Source organism: Petaurus breviceps, unplaced genomic scaffold (assembly GCF_028583685.1).
Source record: "Petaurus breviceps papuanus isolate PSGF00001 unplaced genomic scaffold, PetGlider_PUasm1.0 90808, whole genome shotgun sequence".
NCBI lineage: Eukaryota > Metazoa > Chordata > Mammalia > Diprotodontia > Petauridae > Petaurus > Petaurus breviceps.
The window spans coordinates 1,172,062-1,188,515 of record NW_027187349.1 but is presented as its reverse complement, the minus strand read 5'-3'; the positions used below and the strand labels follow the sequence as shown (position 1 = coordinate 1,188,515).

General features: G+C 40.5%; 1 protein-coding gene across 3 annotated transcripts in view; it reads right to left on the bottom strand.

Annotated features, from left to right (window-relative positions):
• The window catches only part of SNX9 (sorting nexin 9), a 130,493-nt gene that overhangs the window by 38,166 nt on the left and 75,873 nt on the right, over positions 1–16,454 (bottom strand). For 2 of the 3 annotated variants that reach the window (XM_069070310.1, XM_069070308.1), the window contains exons 5-7: positions 13,470–13,559; positions 4,327–4,492; positions 394–550 (exon numbers count right to left, since the gene is read on the bottom strand). In XM_069070310.1, the coding sequence (XP_068926411.1) occupies positions 394–550; positions 4,327–4,492; positions 13,470–13,559 (413 nt within the window). The remainder of the gene's footprint in view (positions 1–393; positions 551–4,326; positions 4,493–13,469; positions 13,560–16,454) is intronic. The other variant, XM_069070309.1, reaches the window with a different exon arrangement.

Here is a 16,454-nt window from a genome sequence, read left to right as displayed (position 1 = left end):
AGTGATTCAGATGACAGGATTATAGAATAATACTTATTATTATAGAATATAATTATATATTATAGAATAGAGCCTGAATGAACCTTAGAAGACCTAACTCCCTCACTATACTCAGAAGGAAATCAAGGCTCAGAGAGGTTAAATGGTTTGCCTTGGGTCACAGAGATAGGGTCTAAGGGAGGATCTGAACCTAAGTCTTCCTGATTCCTGACCCAGTGCTCTGCACATTAAGCTAGGCTGCCTCTTGAATGTCATTAAGTTCAATATAAAGAAACTGTTGGAAAAAAAAATGATCTGCCCTACAAAATAAAGGCCGATATATTGTTAGTGGTTAGAAAGTTTCAAGTTAATATTCAAGACTAAGAGAACTAAGATTTTTTCTTTTGACTTTACTTGTTCAGTGGAATCTTCATAGAAGCACCACCAGCACGAGCATTGCCTCGTTGGGCCCCGCTGGCCTCAGTAGACTCTACATCCTTAAAGTAAGTAGGAGGTGAGGACTTGGGGTCATCCCAGTCTTCATCCCAGTCATCGTCATCCCCGGCAGCTGCTGTGGGGAACAGAAGAGAAAGAGGAGAGATCATCCTCCTTCTGGCGCCCACAGGAAAGGCTAACAGCTAATTACGAGAAGATGGAGAAGGATGGTGAATATTAAGTAGTGTTTTCAGATATTAAGAGTCTTTTTACCCTCATGTTCTCCTCTCAGTGTAACCTGGCAGGGAAGGTCTGAGGCAAAATTGTGAAACGGGAAGTTTGTCTCTCATGTTCCCTTCAATCTCTTCTCCCACCTCTTGGTACCACCTGTCCTATAATCTGCTCACATCTTGATGGCATAATGGGATAAGTATCTGCAAGGCTCATTTCTGCTAAGGCATGAGGTAATATGGGTTTTAAAAGAAGTGTAGTAACTCAAGGTGAAGGGGAGGCTACCCCAAATATAGGGGACTTGATGTACGGAGGTACACAAGCAATGGTGAGTGGACCAATGTGGCTGAAATATAGGACACGTGGAAAGAAACTGTATGAGATAAGAGCTTGAAAGGAAGAATGGTGCTGGGTGTGGCGATGAAAGCCTGTAACTCCTGCTGCTTGGGGAGGCTGAGGCTGGTGGACTGCTTGAGCTCCAGAGTTCTGAGTGATAGTAGGACTAAAGCCAACTGGTACCTGAATTAAGTCAAGCCCCAACATGGTGAAGCTCCAGGGGCAAAGGGTCACCAGGCTGACCAGAGAGGATTCAGGTCTGGTTGGGAAAAAGGAATGTGGCAACCAGGAAGGTGAATGGGCTTGTGGATGAATGGCTGCTCCATTCCCAGCCTTGTGAGGCGAAGAGGGAGAAAGGCAGGGAAGGACAGAGGGAGGGGACAATATTGGCTGGCGGAATGACTTCATGCCAGGCTGTGGGGCTATGAAGGACAGACTGGAGCAGGGGAGAGGGAGGAAGAAATGTTAAGGGGCTGTAGCCCAGCACAGGTGGTAACAGAGGCCCTAACTAAGGTGATAATAGAGGGAACTGAGAGGAGAGAGATTACTGAGGAAGACCCTAAGAGAGTTTCACTGGATGTGAGAGATGAAGAAGAAAGAAAGGAAAGATGAACACCAAGGTGTTTTGAATTGAGAAAGACAGGGTTTCAGCTGGCTATAAGCTTGGTACAAGCCAACAAGTAATGCGGTTTTCAGAGAGGCTAGTAATAAAGATAATACTAATGATAACTGCCTTTTATAGACTGTTTTAGGGTTTACAAGTGCTCTGCATACACCATGTCATTTGATCTTTACAACAGCCCTGTGAGGTAGCTATTACAGGTTTTATTGCCCCGCTTCACAGGCTCAGATTGTAGCCATGGAAACACAGCAAGTGCCAGAGATGGGGCCTGGACCAAGGCCTTACCTTGACTCCAAGTCTTGTGCTCCTTCCACTGAACCACAATGTCCAACATGATTCTATGCTACATGACTAGAAGTACATTATTCACAAGTAGTAAGGCTGCCCCAAAAGAGGTCAGACCACACCTACTCTCTTCAATTCTGGGCACCAGAGTATAAAAGAATGGACAGAAAAACCCCTACTCTTGAGGAGGGTGACCAGGATGCTGGGGAGATCCAAGTCTGCCATTGATTGAAGAAACTAACTCAGAGGGATGTGATAGCGGTCATTGAATATCGGAAGACCGATGTCATTGGGAAGATCACATCAGCCAGAAGAGAGCACAGGGCCATCTAGTTCAGCCTCTCTATTTTAGAGGCAGCTGGGTGGCTCTGTGGATAGAGGGACATATCACCAGATGCCTCCTAACTGTATGACCTCGGGCAAGTCACTTAACCTCTAGTTGCCTCAGTTTCCTCAATTGTAAAATGGGTATAATAACAGCACCCACCTTGCAGGGTTGTTGTGAGGATCAAATGAGATATTTTTTGCGAAGGGCTTAAGCCAGTGCCTGGCACGCAGTGGGTGCTATTAAAAACACTTATTCCTTTCCCCTCTCCTCATTTTATAGATGAATTGAGGCTTGGAGAGGTTATTTGCCTGAGGTCACAGAGGTAGTAAGTAGAAAAACACTGACTCTAAATAAGAGTTACAGTTTCCACAGGATGATAGGATGATACTTACTTTGTATAAGTCTAGGGGAACTACAAATGAGACCAGGGGAGTGGACCTTTTGGACTCAATAAAGGAAGAATTTTCTCACAATCAGGGATGCCCCAAGCCAACTGCTGCCTGGAGAGTTAATGAGATCTTTCTTTATCCTTGGGGGTGCTCGGATATGATAGGATGTCATTCATCCTCTGCCTGAACACCCACGTATGTTAGGGAGGGGGATGGATTCCTGATCAGGTCTGGAGGTCTTACTAAATGACTTTTTTTTTTAAAGCAATTGGGGTTAAGTAACTTGCTCAAGGTTACACGGTCAGTTATTTTTGTGTGTGTGCCGCTTATCTGAGCCCGGAACTGATCCCAGGTCTCCCGACTCTGGGGCCGGCGCTCTTACTCACTGCACCACCTGGCTGCCCCTAAATGACTTCTAATGCAAAGATTCTCTGGGGACATAGTGATGGTGCCTCTGACAGACAGAGCTCCCTCCCTTTTCTCCAATTTTTTTTTATTCGGAACTTAAATAGCCACAAAAAAGAGCATTTCCATATAGAACACAACACAAAAAAAGTGCTATGTAGGAAACTATGAATCTCCACTTCATATTTACTTCCCTTTTAAAAAGAATACATAATTCCAGAGGTTACCTTCTTTCTTTTTTTTTTTTTTAAAGAAAATTAGAACTAAGGGGAGGAATCATGAGAAAACAAAACCACAACAAAAAAAAGAGCAAATTGTATGCTTCCACCTGCATTCATTCTCCAAAGTTCTTTCTCTGGATGTGGACAGCATTTTCTATTGTGAGTCTTTTGTGTTGCTGAGGAGAGTTAAGTCTACTAGAGTTAGTCATTGTATAATGTGGCTATTACTGTGAACAATATTCTCCTGGTTCTGCTCATTTCACTCAGCATCAGTTCATATAAGTCTTTTCAGGTTTTTCTGAAGTCCACCTACTTTTCATTTCTCACAGCACAAGGGTATTTCATTATGTTCATATGCCACAATATCCAGCTGTTCCCCAGTTGATGGACATCCCCTCAATTTCCAATTCTTGGCCACCACAAAAAGAGCTGTTATAAATATTTTTATACATGTGGCAGAGGTTACTCTCAAAACAGTCTTGCTTGTTTATGCTTCCTTCCAAACCTCCTTTAAAGCAGACTGTTTCTACATGGAGGAGATGAGGGGTTTAGGCACTCAAGCCTTACTACACAGAAACTAAAAGATTTACAGAAGTGAAGGAAGAAGAAAAAGAGAACAGAGAACCTAGCAGTCTGGATTTCTTGGCACTCTAAACTCTAGTGCTTCTGCTTTGACTCAAAAGGCCACCTGTATGTTGTGGCTATGAAAGTTTCTTGTCATACTGTCGGTTTTCAATCCCCTCTGCTAACCCAGGGCACAGGCTGGCACAAATCACGTCAACCAAGAGCAAAGGAAAGACTTGTAAAGACAAGACGTTCCATTTAGCTTTGGCACACAAAAAGAGCCTGAGCCCTTCTTTGTTGTAGTCTTAGGGCCCAAACTGGCAGTAAAGGAGGTGGTGACATCCTCAAGTGTTACAAAGCAGATGATCCCTTTGTGGATAATTGACATTTGTGTCAACCATCAGAACAAAAAATGGCTTGTAGATTTTCTTGGTCAAGTAAAATCATAAGGCGCAGTTTAACATGCATAAAAATTTATATCTAATGGGGATGACTTGGTTCACCGAAGGGCTCAGAGCAGCCTTCTCTTACCTGGTCCATGGTAGGCCTGTGGATGACCAAAGGCAGCATCCCAGTTGTTGGAAGTGTTTTTCTGAGCAGAGGCACCTTCTGGTTTGGTTCCCCAGCCATCTGTGCTTTCCCAGTTCCCAGATTTGCCAGCATTCCAGTTTGACCAAGGGTCATTAGTACTGTTCACCTACATTGTGAAGGGCAAGGAAAGAAAAGGAATGTTTAATTCTGAAGAATTAAGTGCAGCAGATATGGCATTTGAATACACCAAGTGGTACTAAAAAAAAATCATAAAAACATTAACTTTTCATTTAAAAAAAGAAGGTTCCAAGAAAATGCTGAATATAGCTGATGTCTAATCTACTATTTAACAAACTCAAGGTTACAAGGGACTGATCCTTCATATTTCAATCATATAGAAATGGAGCATTAATACCAGTTGCCCATTTTTAAAGGATAAAAGTGTACACTTGAGTGTGCAATTTTATTTTAATATTTTCAAGGGGATATTAAAAAAAAAGCAAACCTGCTGCCTGTTTCTTTTTTAAATGACAAAATTTTACATTTGAATGTACAATTTTATTCTAATATTTTTAGGTAAACATGAAGAAAACCCCAGCAAACCTAAGTACCTTTTAAGAAATTCCTGAGTGATTTTACCATTAAGTTAAATATTAATAACAGAAAGACATCTCATCCACATGAGCTCACAGGGAGCCACTTATCTGATATGAGGCTTCCAATAACTGGCTAAACATTTGTCAGCAGAGCTATCAGGCTAAATGTCTAACAATCCATGGCTCATCTAGGAGAGAAAGCAGGCTATATTTAAAAAACAAAACAAAACAAAAAACCTCCATAGGGTTTGGTGAAATTTAGCAAAATCTACTCTGGGAACCATCAGACAGTTCCTGATGCCTGCTGAAATCCTCTCTCTCTTTCAAGGCTCAACATAAGAGGTATCTCCCCTCTCTGAAACTCTTTTGGATTCTTCTAGGATGTCTCTACACCCCACTCCTAAAATGATTTATCTCCTTCCTTTCCTCCTGAGAGTTCTTTGAACCTCTCCCAATAAGCTTATCACTTTCCATAACAATAACTGAAAGAACAAATATGAGTAGTAGTAAAAATTAGCTATCAGTTGGGCTAGGTGGCGCAGTGAATAGAGCACCGGCCCTGGAGTCAGGAGGACCTGGGTTCGGATCCAGCCTCAGACACTTAAAACAAAAATTAGCTGTGTGACCTTGGGCAAGTCACTTAACCCCAACTGCCCTCCAAAAAGGAAAAAAAAAAATTAGCTATCAGTGATATCAAGGAACGATCTGATGGGAACTGGCCCTGGCACATCCCCTGAATTAATCCAAATTCTGGGGGGAAAAACAGGGAGAGAGGGAATGGTCGGCCTAACAAGGATATAAATATATCTTTAATAGGATTCATCTGTCTCTGAAAATTGTTCATTTTAATCACTTACAACCCAGTATTGTTACTCATTAATTCATGTGCCTGTCATTTCAAATGAACCAAGATCCCTGTGGAGAAGCAACCCATTTCTCTTTGGGTCCCCCTCTGTTCCTAGAAAAGCTTAGTCTTTCTCTCTGTGTTGGCACTCAAACCAAGACAAATAGTTCTTGACTTGTAATTATTCAATTTACAGTGATTCATACTTGTCAACAAGGCAATGGCATCCCCTTTATTAGTTATGGCACTCCCAGTAGGCAGGGCAGAGCTGGGCTACTTCCTGGTCCCTAGGACCCCATTCTCTCCTCAGTTCAGGAGTCTGGAACTACCCCTTCCCCATTTACTCCTTCCCCAGAGGCCTCTCTATGGCTGTTTGTTTGCTTGCTTTCCTCCTTCGGCTCCTCTCCTCTTCTACATGGCCTGTTTCCTAGAGAGACCTCAAAAAGCTTAAATTTTATGTGACTGTTCTATCGCCTTAACTGACTGATATATACTTCAATTTCTACTATATACAGGATTCAAGTGTATAATTTGTATTTTATTAAATAACTGAGAAGTATCAAGGCTAGAGGATGCCAGAGTTCAAATCTCATTCCTGACACTATGTCCCCTGACAAGGCTTTTAAGCCCACGGGAACTTCAGGCAGCACTCTGAAACCAAAGATTATAAGAGGACTGGGATCTATACTGGTTGGGATGAACCAAAGGTCCTTGATTAACAGATAAATGATTAAATACAGTAGCTGCTGTCATTCTATAAGAAAGGCCTATGTTGAAAGGACCATATCCCTTTAGGACAGTTGTGTTTCTTGGTTTCCATTTACAGTGCCTATGGTCACATAAAAGTAAACATCAGAGGTGGAGGAACCCAGGCTTTCAAGCAATGCCAACAGGTCTGGATTATGGTATTAAAACTGTGCCCCAGAAGCTGGTTCTGTTGGTTACTAAAGAAAAGTAATCCTAAATTTAGCATTATTTTGTCTTTAGCGTTGTTGTTGTGTGTTCAACCCTGTGACCCCTCATTTGAGGTTTCCTCAGCAAAGATACTGGAGTGGTTTGCCATGTCCTTCTCCAGCTCATTTTATAGATGAGGAAACTGAGGCAAACAGGGTTAAATGATTTGCCCAGGGTCATATAGCTACTAAGTTTGAGGGCACATCTACGGTGCCACCTGGCTGCCGTACCTTTACTAAATCTGAAGCTGACTAATCTGTAAAAAAAAAATTCCAGAGGATTTTATTGTGACCAGCTTGGGACTCTGAGGACAACTTATGAAACACAACTCCCCACTTCTTAGTGCTAGATTTGGAGTCTGAGGATGGGGGCTCAAATCCTAGCTCTGTCATTGTTACCTTGGGTAAATTACACAGACTGTGTCTCATCTCATTTGTAAAATGAAAGGGTTGATTGGTGTAGTTAACTTCTGGGGTTTTTTTCTTGTCTCAAATTGTGTGTGTGTGTGTGTGTGTGTGTGTGTGTGTGTGAGAGAGAGAGAGAGAGAGAGAGAGAGAGAGAGAGAGAGAGAGAGAGGAAAAGAGAGAAAGGGACAGAGAGGAAAAGAGAAAGAGAAAGAGGAAAAGAGAGAGAAGGAGAGAGGGGAAAAGAGAGGGAGAGGAAAAGGGGCAAGGGAGAGGGAAAGAAAGAAAGAGGGGCCAGATGGGGGGAAATAACAAAAAAATCACAAAGGTTTTTTTAAAAAAAGGTACCAATATACCTTTTTGGAAAAAGGTATTAATCAACTCCCTACCTTCCCCCCTCCCTACCCCCTTTCTCCTAAGAATCTTGCCAGAAAGACAATGTGAGGCTTTAAATTCAAACGTGAAATCCTAATTTGATAACTACATGGGTTGATTGTTTTTGTGTGTCTACAAGCTATGTAAAAGGTAATCAATGAGACCAAAATTACCAAGATCTTCAGCCAAAGGGCAATGATCATGTATGCCCACACATATATCCATTTAGGATAGAATGGATTATATTTACTGCTAGAGTCTGCCATCTGTTATAGGCGATGACAGTAGCCAATCTTTTTACCATTAGTAAAGTATCTAATCTAAGTTTGGATATATCAGTTTTGTGATTATTCTTGGGAAAATGCCTTTAATAACTCAAGTCTTGGTTTCATGAACCAAAGAACTTGGCAAGATAAGTAACACATTTGAAAAGGGCTTTTCAACTAATTAGCCATTACAAAACATTTTGAAATGTTAACTGCAAATATAACAATGGTTGCATTTCCATCATATTTAAAGGACAACTGGGGCTCTTTTCTTTTAACTAATTTAACATTTATAGATCCAGCTTCTCTAATCTGTACCCAAACAGTAGCTTATTTCAAATTTGCTGACTTCAAATTCTATTAAGGCACACTTCTATTAAAATTCCCATTAACCTTTTTCCTTTTGAACATAAAAGTGGTAGATTAATATTCTTGCTACACTATCTTGAAGTGACTTTTGACTCAAAGCCTTTGTTTTTATTTTTTTGAGGCCTCTTAATGAGCAATTATCTACTTTAAACAGCTCCCTTTCATAATGAGTTATTTATGAATGATCCCCAAAGTAGAAGTCTTAGTAATGAAAACAATTTTCTTTCCCAAGTCTAGTTTCAATAATTCACAAATCCACCCAAAACCCCCTTGGTGGTGGCAAGAGGTTAAAGAAGAGAAAGAAATCCAACAGAAAAATGGTTTTCTTTACTAAATTTATCTAAAGATAATACTGCTCCTATTGACATCTCCTAATTATCAATTCCACAAAATTATACATATTACTTGGGGCATTCTATTTTATAGTCAGAACCCAGAAGCTGAGAATTTTGTTATGAAAGATTCCTTTGTGTAGGAAGTGAAGGCTTCCCTTTTGATACAGAATAAGGACACTTGAAATGAAAACTAGTATAACGTCTGCATGTTGTAACTGAATAAAGATTTGTTGAATGAATGAATCATTGAGTTAGTTCTGTAACCATGGGCAAGTAATTTAACTTCTCTGGCTATTTGGCCCTTACAGTTTCCTTATTTGTTTAGATAAATGGGACTGAACCAGCCGCTCTTTAAAATCTCTTTAAAAGTTCTAACAAATTTGATTTTATGAAAATTGATATCTAGAAAGTCCTAAACAACTTTGCAGTGAAGTTTAGAAAATCCATATAAAAACTTCTTGGTAGTTTATCCTTAAGGGATACCCCACCCACCTTCCCTTCCCATGCATCAGGAGGATGACCTATTGTACACAGAGAACTTTGAAAGGAGATTCTGAAAGTGAACGGTAATGAATCATTGAACGTTAAGGATGTTAGGACCTTAGAGATAATCTCTTTATCTGTAACAGGAGAGAATTGGATTAAGATGTGTAGAGAGGTTAAGTAACTTGCTCAAAGTCATACAGCCAGTTAATGGCAGAGCTGGGCCTATAACTCAGAGGGCTTTTGAATCCAACCCCAGGGTTCAAAGAACTAGAGATGTGTTCAAGTTCAAATGCTGAAGGAGACTTCTGAACTCTATGACTCTTCTCATGGTACTTTTAACTGCCTGAACTCCACCGGAAAAAACAGAGAATGTGTCTTTATTTATTAATCTCTATATCCCCCATGGCACTTATCCCAGTACCTTGCAGAGCGTAGACTTTCAAAGATTATATGAGGAAGAAAATGGTAAGACAAGGAAATGGAAGAGCAGAAAAAGAAAAGGAAGAGGAGGAAAGATAGGTTAGCATGAAAGTAGGTCTTCAAATATGTTTTTTTAAAAAAATCAGTCTTATCTCAACAAAAAGTCCTAACAGATGATATTAGGAAAGAAAGGGCTTTTAATAACAATATACTGATAATTTAACTTGGAAGAAAATGTTATAGCTGATTCAATTTCAGAGCACCTACTTCCTGGTCCAACAGAAACGAACTTTCTATCACTGGAAAGCTTATATAATTTGTTATCAGAAAACCTGCTTTAGGCCTAGAAAATTGTGTTTTCATTCCCCTTTACTTCACCCGGGAAGTAGATACTGCCTGATCTCTAGAAGTACTAACCTAATTCTACATCTTAAGAAATTTATTTTTATTGAAAGATTGAAAGATCAATATCAGCCTGCAATTGAATATCCCTTTCTCCAATTATCTTCATTAGGAAGGGTAAAAATTAAAATTAGTCTACTTTATGATTCCTGTAAGTGTTAATCTTACTTGTCCTGTTAGAATGGCCAAGAGACAGTTGGAGGGGCTATAAGGTGGTAGTTGTCAGAGCTGTAAGGAAGAAAGGCATATGGGTGTGGGAGGGTGTCAAGGTGTGTGTGTGTGTTAGAGAGAGACAGAGCAAGTTACCATAAAATATGGAAGAGAAACACAATTTTAAAATAACTTTAAAATGCTATGCGATTTTCAAATGACATTTAACTTTTAACAGCACTCTGATGCCTTTCTCAGCAAAAGAAACTAGCTTGCAAGAATCATGAATTGAGAAGTGCTACCATATGGCATGATTCCTTCCTGTATTTCATCTCTAGAAAGGTACACCAGGTGACCTCCTCCCATGTTCATGATCTTCCCAGATACCACCTACTGGTGATTTAAAAGCACTTTTCCTTGTGTTTGCTACTGAAACTGTGTGGTGCTAATGACTAATGCAAACAGTAATACCCCCAGAGGAGCTTCCAGGGAAGGCACTGTAAGGGCTGTGATATACAGAACACTGAATGGTATAGATTTAGACAGTGTTTTTTCAGTTCAAATAATTCACCTGTGAGACTGAACCTACATGATGGGGAAAAGTTGTAACTTCCAATTCCCTGAGTTAGGCAATCTCCATTTGAACTGAAAAGGGCCGGTTTTACAGTATTTTTTACTTCCTCTGGGCAGCTTCAGGGCTGGGTCATACTTAAAAGTAAGAGTTACTCTTAAATGAAGAGCTTCTAATCGTCACTTCAGACGCTCTACTCCAGCTGAAAATCTGTATCATTCGGACACCAATGAGAATGGAATAAAAGAGTAAAATTTCCAAAACAAAGTTTTGGCAACTTCTTTGCAAAAACTATTTTATGCCTGAAATAAGAGTGTTAATTGACTACCCTGCTTAGGAAAGAGAACTGGACTTGGAATTGGACTAACTGGGTTCAAATCCTTGCTCTGCTGTGACACTAAAAAAAAGTCACTTCACCTCCTGAGACTCATTTCCTTATATGTACTATGAAGAAGTTGGATGAGATTGCCTCTTAAGGTCCCTTCTAGCTCTCCAAGTCAATGTTTCAATGATTGGAATGACACTAGGCTTAAAAGTCATACTTCTAGTGGTGGCTAGGTGGCGCAGTGAATAGGGCACCAGCCCTGGGGTCAGGAGGACCTGGGTTCAAATTCGGCCTCAGACACTTGACACACTCACTAGCTGTGTGACTTTGGGCAAGTCACTTAACCCCAATTGCCCTACCTTCCCCCCTCCAAAAAGAAAAAAAAAAGTACTTATCTTTCTCTGGACACATTCTCTTCCATTCAAACGTTGATGCACTTTTACATGATCTCTAAGCATACAGAACTTGCAAGCAGGTTACTTACAGAATGCTCATGAAAGACACTATTACTGTTGAATCATTTTTCAGTTGTGTCTGACTTTTTGTGACCCCACTTGGGGTTTTTCCTGGCAAAGATACTGTAATGGTTTGCCATTTCCTTCCCCAGCTCACTTGACAAAAGAGGAAACTGAGGCAAACAGGGCTAAGTGACTTGCCCAGGGTCTCACAGCTAAACTAGTAAGGATATGAAGCTGGACTTGAACTCACAAAAATAAAGTTTTCCTGATTCTAGGCCTGGCACTCTATGCACTGTCCACCTAGCTGCCCTATAAAAGACACACCAAAGTTGTAATAACAGTGTCGAATCAATCCAAAGAGAAGATATGAGAGCAGTGGGAAAGATGCAGTCTGAAACAGACTGAAGACCTTAATGTCTTCTTCTCTTAAGAGAGGGCAACCCTTACCAGTTGAATGGAAGACTGATTCTTATATCCCTCAGAGAGTATGAAGAAATACTGCAGTAATTAGAGAATAAGTAGGAAGAACACTGAACCTAGAGACATAGGACCCAAGTTCAAATCTTGATTTTGCCACTTGTTACTTTTATGAACTTGGGGTAAAGTCTCTTTTCATTTCTGGATCACTTCATTAACATCTGAAAAATGAAGGAGACATACTAGATGGCCTCTAAGGTCCCTTCTGACACTTGATTTAAGACTTGACAGTTCGGAAACAAATTTTATCCAGAATTATAAGAAACCAGGACCAGAGAAACCATGCAAGGGCTGTAGTTTTCAGACCAGAATTTGGCAGAACACACTTGACAGGAGGGTCCCCACAGGTGTTGTCCCCCAACTCCAACATGACTTGCCCTTGAAAGAGGTACCTTAAAGAAGTACTCATTTTTTGTTTTGTTTTTTCTTTCTCATGAGAGGTTCCTCCCTTTTGTTCTAATTCTTCTATACAACATGACTAATGTGAAAATATGTTTAATAAGAAAGTATATGTAGGGCCTATATTGGATTGCATGCTGTCTTGGGGAGGAAGGTGGAGAAAATTTAAAACTTATGGAAGTGAATGCTAAAAACTAAAAATAAATAAATTGATTTTTTTTTAAAGTGTCCATTTTATAGTGCTGTTTGGTGCAGCTAACATGTCTGGGTAAAGAAACTTATTTCTGAAACAACACTGAAAAAGTTATGCTAGAATGAAAACATAAAAAACACCCCTATATAACAGAAAAATGGGAAATGCCAAGGCTATCTGCATATCCTCTTTGTTTATGTAGAAGCAGTATTTTTGGGGGATTTAGAAGCAGCATTTTTGGGGAAGAGGGGTTTTTCTCTTGTTTTGAAAAGGGTGATTCCCTCCTTTCTCCTTCTGTCTTTTTCTGGCCTGGAAGGGAAGTCCAGAAGGCATTTTACTCCTTGTCCCAACCAGTGGTACAAAGAAAGGCCTAGGGACTCTCACTTATTTTTCCCCTACCTGACCAGGTGCTCCAAAGTGCCAAACTCCACCAATAAGAGCGATCCAAAGAGATCCTGGGAAAACTCTCTTTATTGCTTTATTCTATTTTACTGGAGACACTTTCACTGCAAACTGAGCCTGCCTCCATTGCTAAATGTTTTAAACACAATATTTTGTCGGTTTCCTCTTCTCATGAATCTTAGCTCAGTTCATCTCCCTTCCGTATATGTCTTTCTCTACCTGACTATGGTAAATTTGAAATTTACTATTAGAAGTTGTTAGAAGATGAATTCCTAAGGCAAAGGAGTTATCTTTTTGAGTCAATTCTCCTTTTAATGAACACTGATTTGAATACCTGTCTGTGGGCAAACATGTCTTGATTATGATCAATGTGTGTTTGAATTTCCTATGCTTAATACATTTACATGACTCTTTTCAAAGAAAGACCTGTGGGAGTTGTTGAGCTCTATCTGTCAAGATGCACTATTGTCAAATCTAACAGATCCCCAGTTGATAATACTATTAGATTATGTGCTGACCCTCTTACCTCCACCCCAAGGTACATTTCCATAAGGACAGTCAAACTACATGAAAAAGATCTGTAAGACAATCTGCATCCTCTATTCCCACATGTCACAAACCACACTGCTCAGGTACCTTCCAAGGGAGAATCACTTTATTCTGGGAAAAGGGTCTCTTAAATCATAGCTTTCCCTTGCATTCAAGATTTTATTTTACCTCATTTATAGAAGAAGGAGAAGGAGAAGAAGATGAAGGTGGTGATTGCTTGAGGCTTTCGATGTAGCCAATCTGAGCCAAAATATCCCCCTTAAAATAAAAAGTGCTCTGTGAATAAAAATTAAATGCACACCATCGCTTTTAGCAGGAAAGAGCAAATTCATGGCAGGGAGGGCCAAAGGGGATGACTCCAGCATGCATTTGTCCACAGACATGCAAGAAAAACTAGCTTATTTCCAACGTATTGGCACAATATTATTTTTCAAAATCTGAAGCCCCACACAATGCAGTTATAGAAGCCTCCAAAACAAGGTAAAACAGCAGAGGAAAGAGTACAAGTTACATGCAAGTGATACAAACAAAGTGCTCTGAAGGAAGAAATGAAGCCCCACTGAGAGAGCATCAGATTCAGAGCCTTCTGGTCTACGAGAGGAGACAATATGTTAGCATGGCAAGTGTACCTTGCTCTATGTGACTATGAACCTGGTGTATGAAAACGTAGATAAAAAATGGGGCACAAGGGGGGTGGCTAGGTGGTGCTTTGAGTAAAGCACTGGTCCTGGAGTCAGGAGGTCCTGAGTTCGGTTCTGGCCTCAGACACTTAACACCCACACAAAAAAGTTAGCTGTGTAACCTTGGGCAAGTTACTTAACCCCAATTGCCCTCCAAAATGCAACAAAAAAAAAGGGGGGCACAATTCCCTTTTTTCAAAGGACTCTTTCTTTGCTTTAAAGAATTATCATTTGTGTTTAAATATCAAGGCCTTCTAGAACACTTAAATATGATACAATTTACTTAATTAACTGAAGCAACTCCAACCCGATTTCTTTAAACAATGGGCTAGTACAAAAAACGTGGCAAACAGGTAAAAGGACAGACCTCAACACTGATGATGATGATGATGGCCATTTCCTAAAGTTTACCCAATGTGAAAGGAGTCACTATTCGGTAAGTGGCCAGACGCTGCCTCAGACCGCAGATATTAGATCTCCCTGCCAAGTGGAAAGCTACAGCAGCCAAGTGCAATGCTGGATTAGAGCATAATTTAATTTGTAAACTCTCACCCAGGGAGATGCTACAGGATTATGAGTGAGAAGCAGTGGAGGGAAATGATCGATGTATGAGGTATGGTAGGGAAGGGTACAGATCTGGATTTGCAGACCCAGGTTCCAATTCTGACTCTGTATGACTTTAGGCAAGTTACTTTACATCCCATCTTTTCATTTGTAAAATGAAGGGGCTGGATTAGATGACTTCACAAGTCTCTTCCAGCAATAAATCTAGGTCGACAAAATCCAGATAAATAAAAACAAAGTCGTGTGTGTGTGTGTGTGTGTGTGTGTATACGTATGTACATACACTCCTCTGTTCATTTATCCACACTGCCTTCTAACAGAATGTTAAGGAATGTAAACTCCCTGAAGGCAGAACTGTTTCTTTGCTTTTCGTCTTTGTATTGACAGTCCCACTCCTTGACCACCTGTCTCCATTAAATTGCTGAGATACCTTAAAAATCCAGCCTGCTTGTCAATATAAACAATGTTCTAATACACCTGGTCTCTGACTGAAAGAAGGCTTGTGTTGAATTCATTGGAGGCAGGATCCACATTGACTGTCGTTGAATTTCAGGGCTCCCAGTAACCCTAGACCCCAACAGGATCACACTAGATTGAGCTTAATCCCTGAAGGAAGGTAGGTACTCTCAGAGGTCTAAGAGGGAATGCATATTGCATTCTAAGTAGGGGAGAAGGGTAAGGAAAGGTGAGAGAAGGGAGACAACATGTTGACATTGGGGAATGATATTTAGATCACTGTGGCTAGAACAAACAGTGCGTGGAGAGGAGTAAAATGAAATACTCTAAGTCTGGAAAGGTAGGTGGGGGCAAAATTAGAGAGGATTTTGAACTCCTGGCTGAGGAGTTTGCATTTTATCAAATAGCAACAGGAAACCACTGATTTATTTTAGGAATGTTAATTTGGCAGTTGTGTGGAAGACTGATTAAAGAGTGGACAGACTGAGATCAGGAAGCTATTACCATAAACCAGGGCAAGAGATGAAGAGGGAGTGAACCAGGGCACTGACTGTGTGAATGGACAAAAGGAAAAAAAATGCAAAGAGATGTTGCAAAGGTAGAATAGGAAAAAAAAAAGGCAGACATGGGAGGTGAGGTAAAGGAGAGCATTATGGATGATTCCAAGATTTACTAGTAGGATGATGTTTCCCCTGAACAGAAATAGGGAAGACTAGAGGAGGGATGGGTTTAGCAGAAAATATAGTTATGTTTCAGACACATCGAGTTCAGCAAGCAGTTGGTAATGTGGGACTAGAGGTAAGGGCTGGCTATTACATTTGGGTTTTTTCTTCATGACTACTAACTATCAGTTAATGAGATCAAGAGAAAGGATGATAATTCACTGCAAATAAATAATAATTAGAGAAATGAAAACTAAATCAACTCTGAGATTCCACCTCATACCCAACAAATGTCAGGGCTGTGGGAAAACAGGCACACTAATGCACTGCTGGAATTACTGTGAATTGGTCCAGCCATCTGGGAAAAAAAAAGTCAATTCAATGCAGTAGCTACAGGAATGAGGACCATTCCTTTTCCCTCTACCACAACCTCCCCAGGCACCAAGCATACTCAGTGCCTGGGAGGTAAAGAGAGCAGAGGCAGAAATATCCCTTGAGTGAGGAGTAAAATAAAAGTGAATAAAAGAGAGAGAGAGAAAGGGGTGGCCAGGTAGCACAGAGAGTAAGAGCACCGGCCCCAGAGTTGGGATGACCTGGGGATTGAATCCGGGCTCAGACACTTAGCACCCACCCAGAAATAACTGGCCGTGTAACCTTGAGCAAGTTACTTAACCCCAACTGCTTTAAAAAAAAGAGAGAGGGAGAAAGAGAGAGAGAGAGAGAGAGAGAGAGAGAGAGAGAGAGAGAGACAGACAGACAGACAGACAGACAGACAGACAGACAGACAGAGA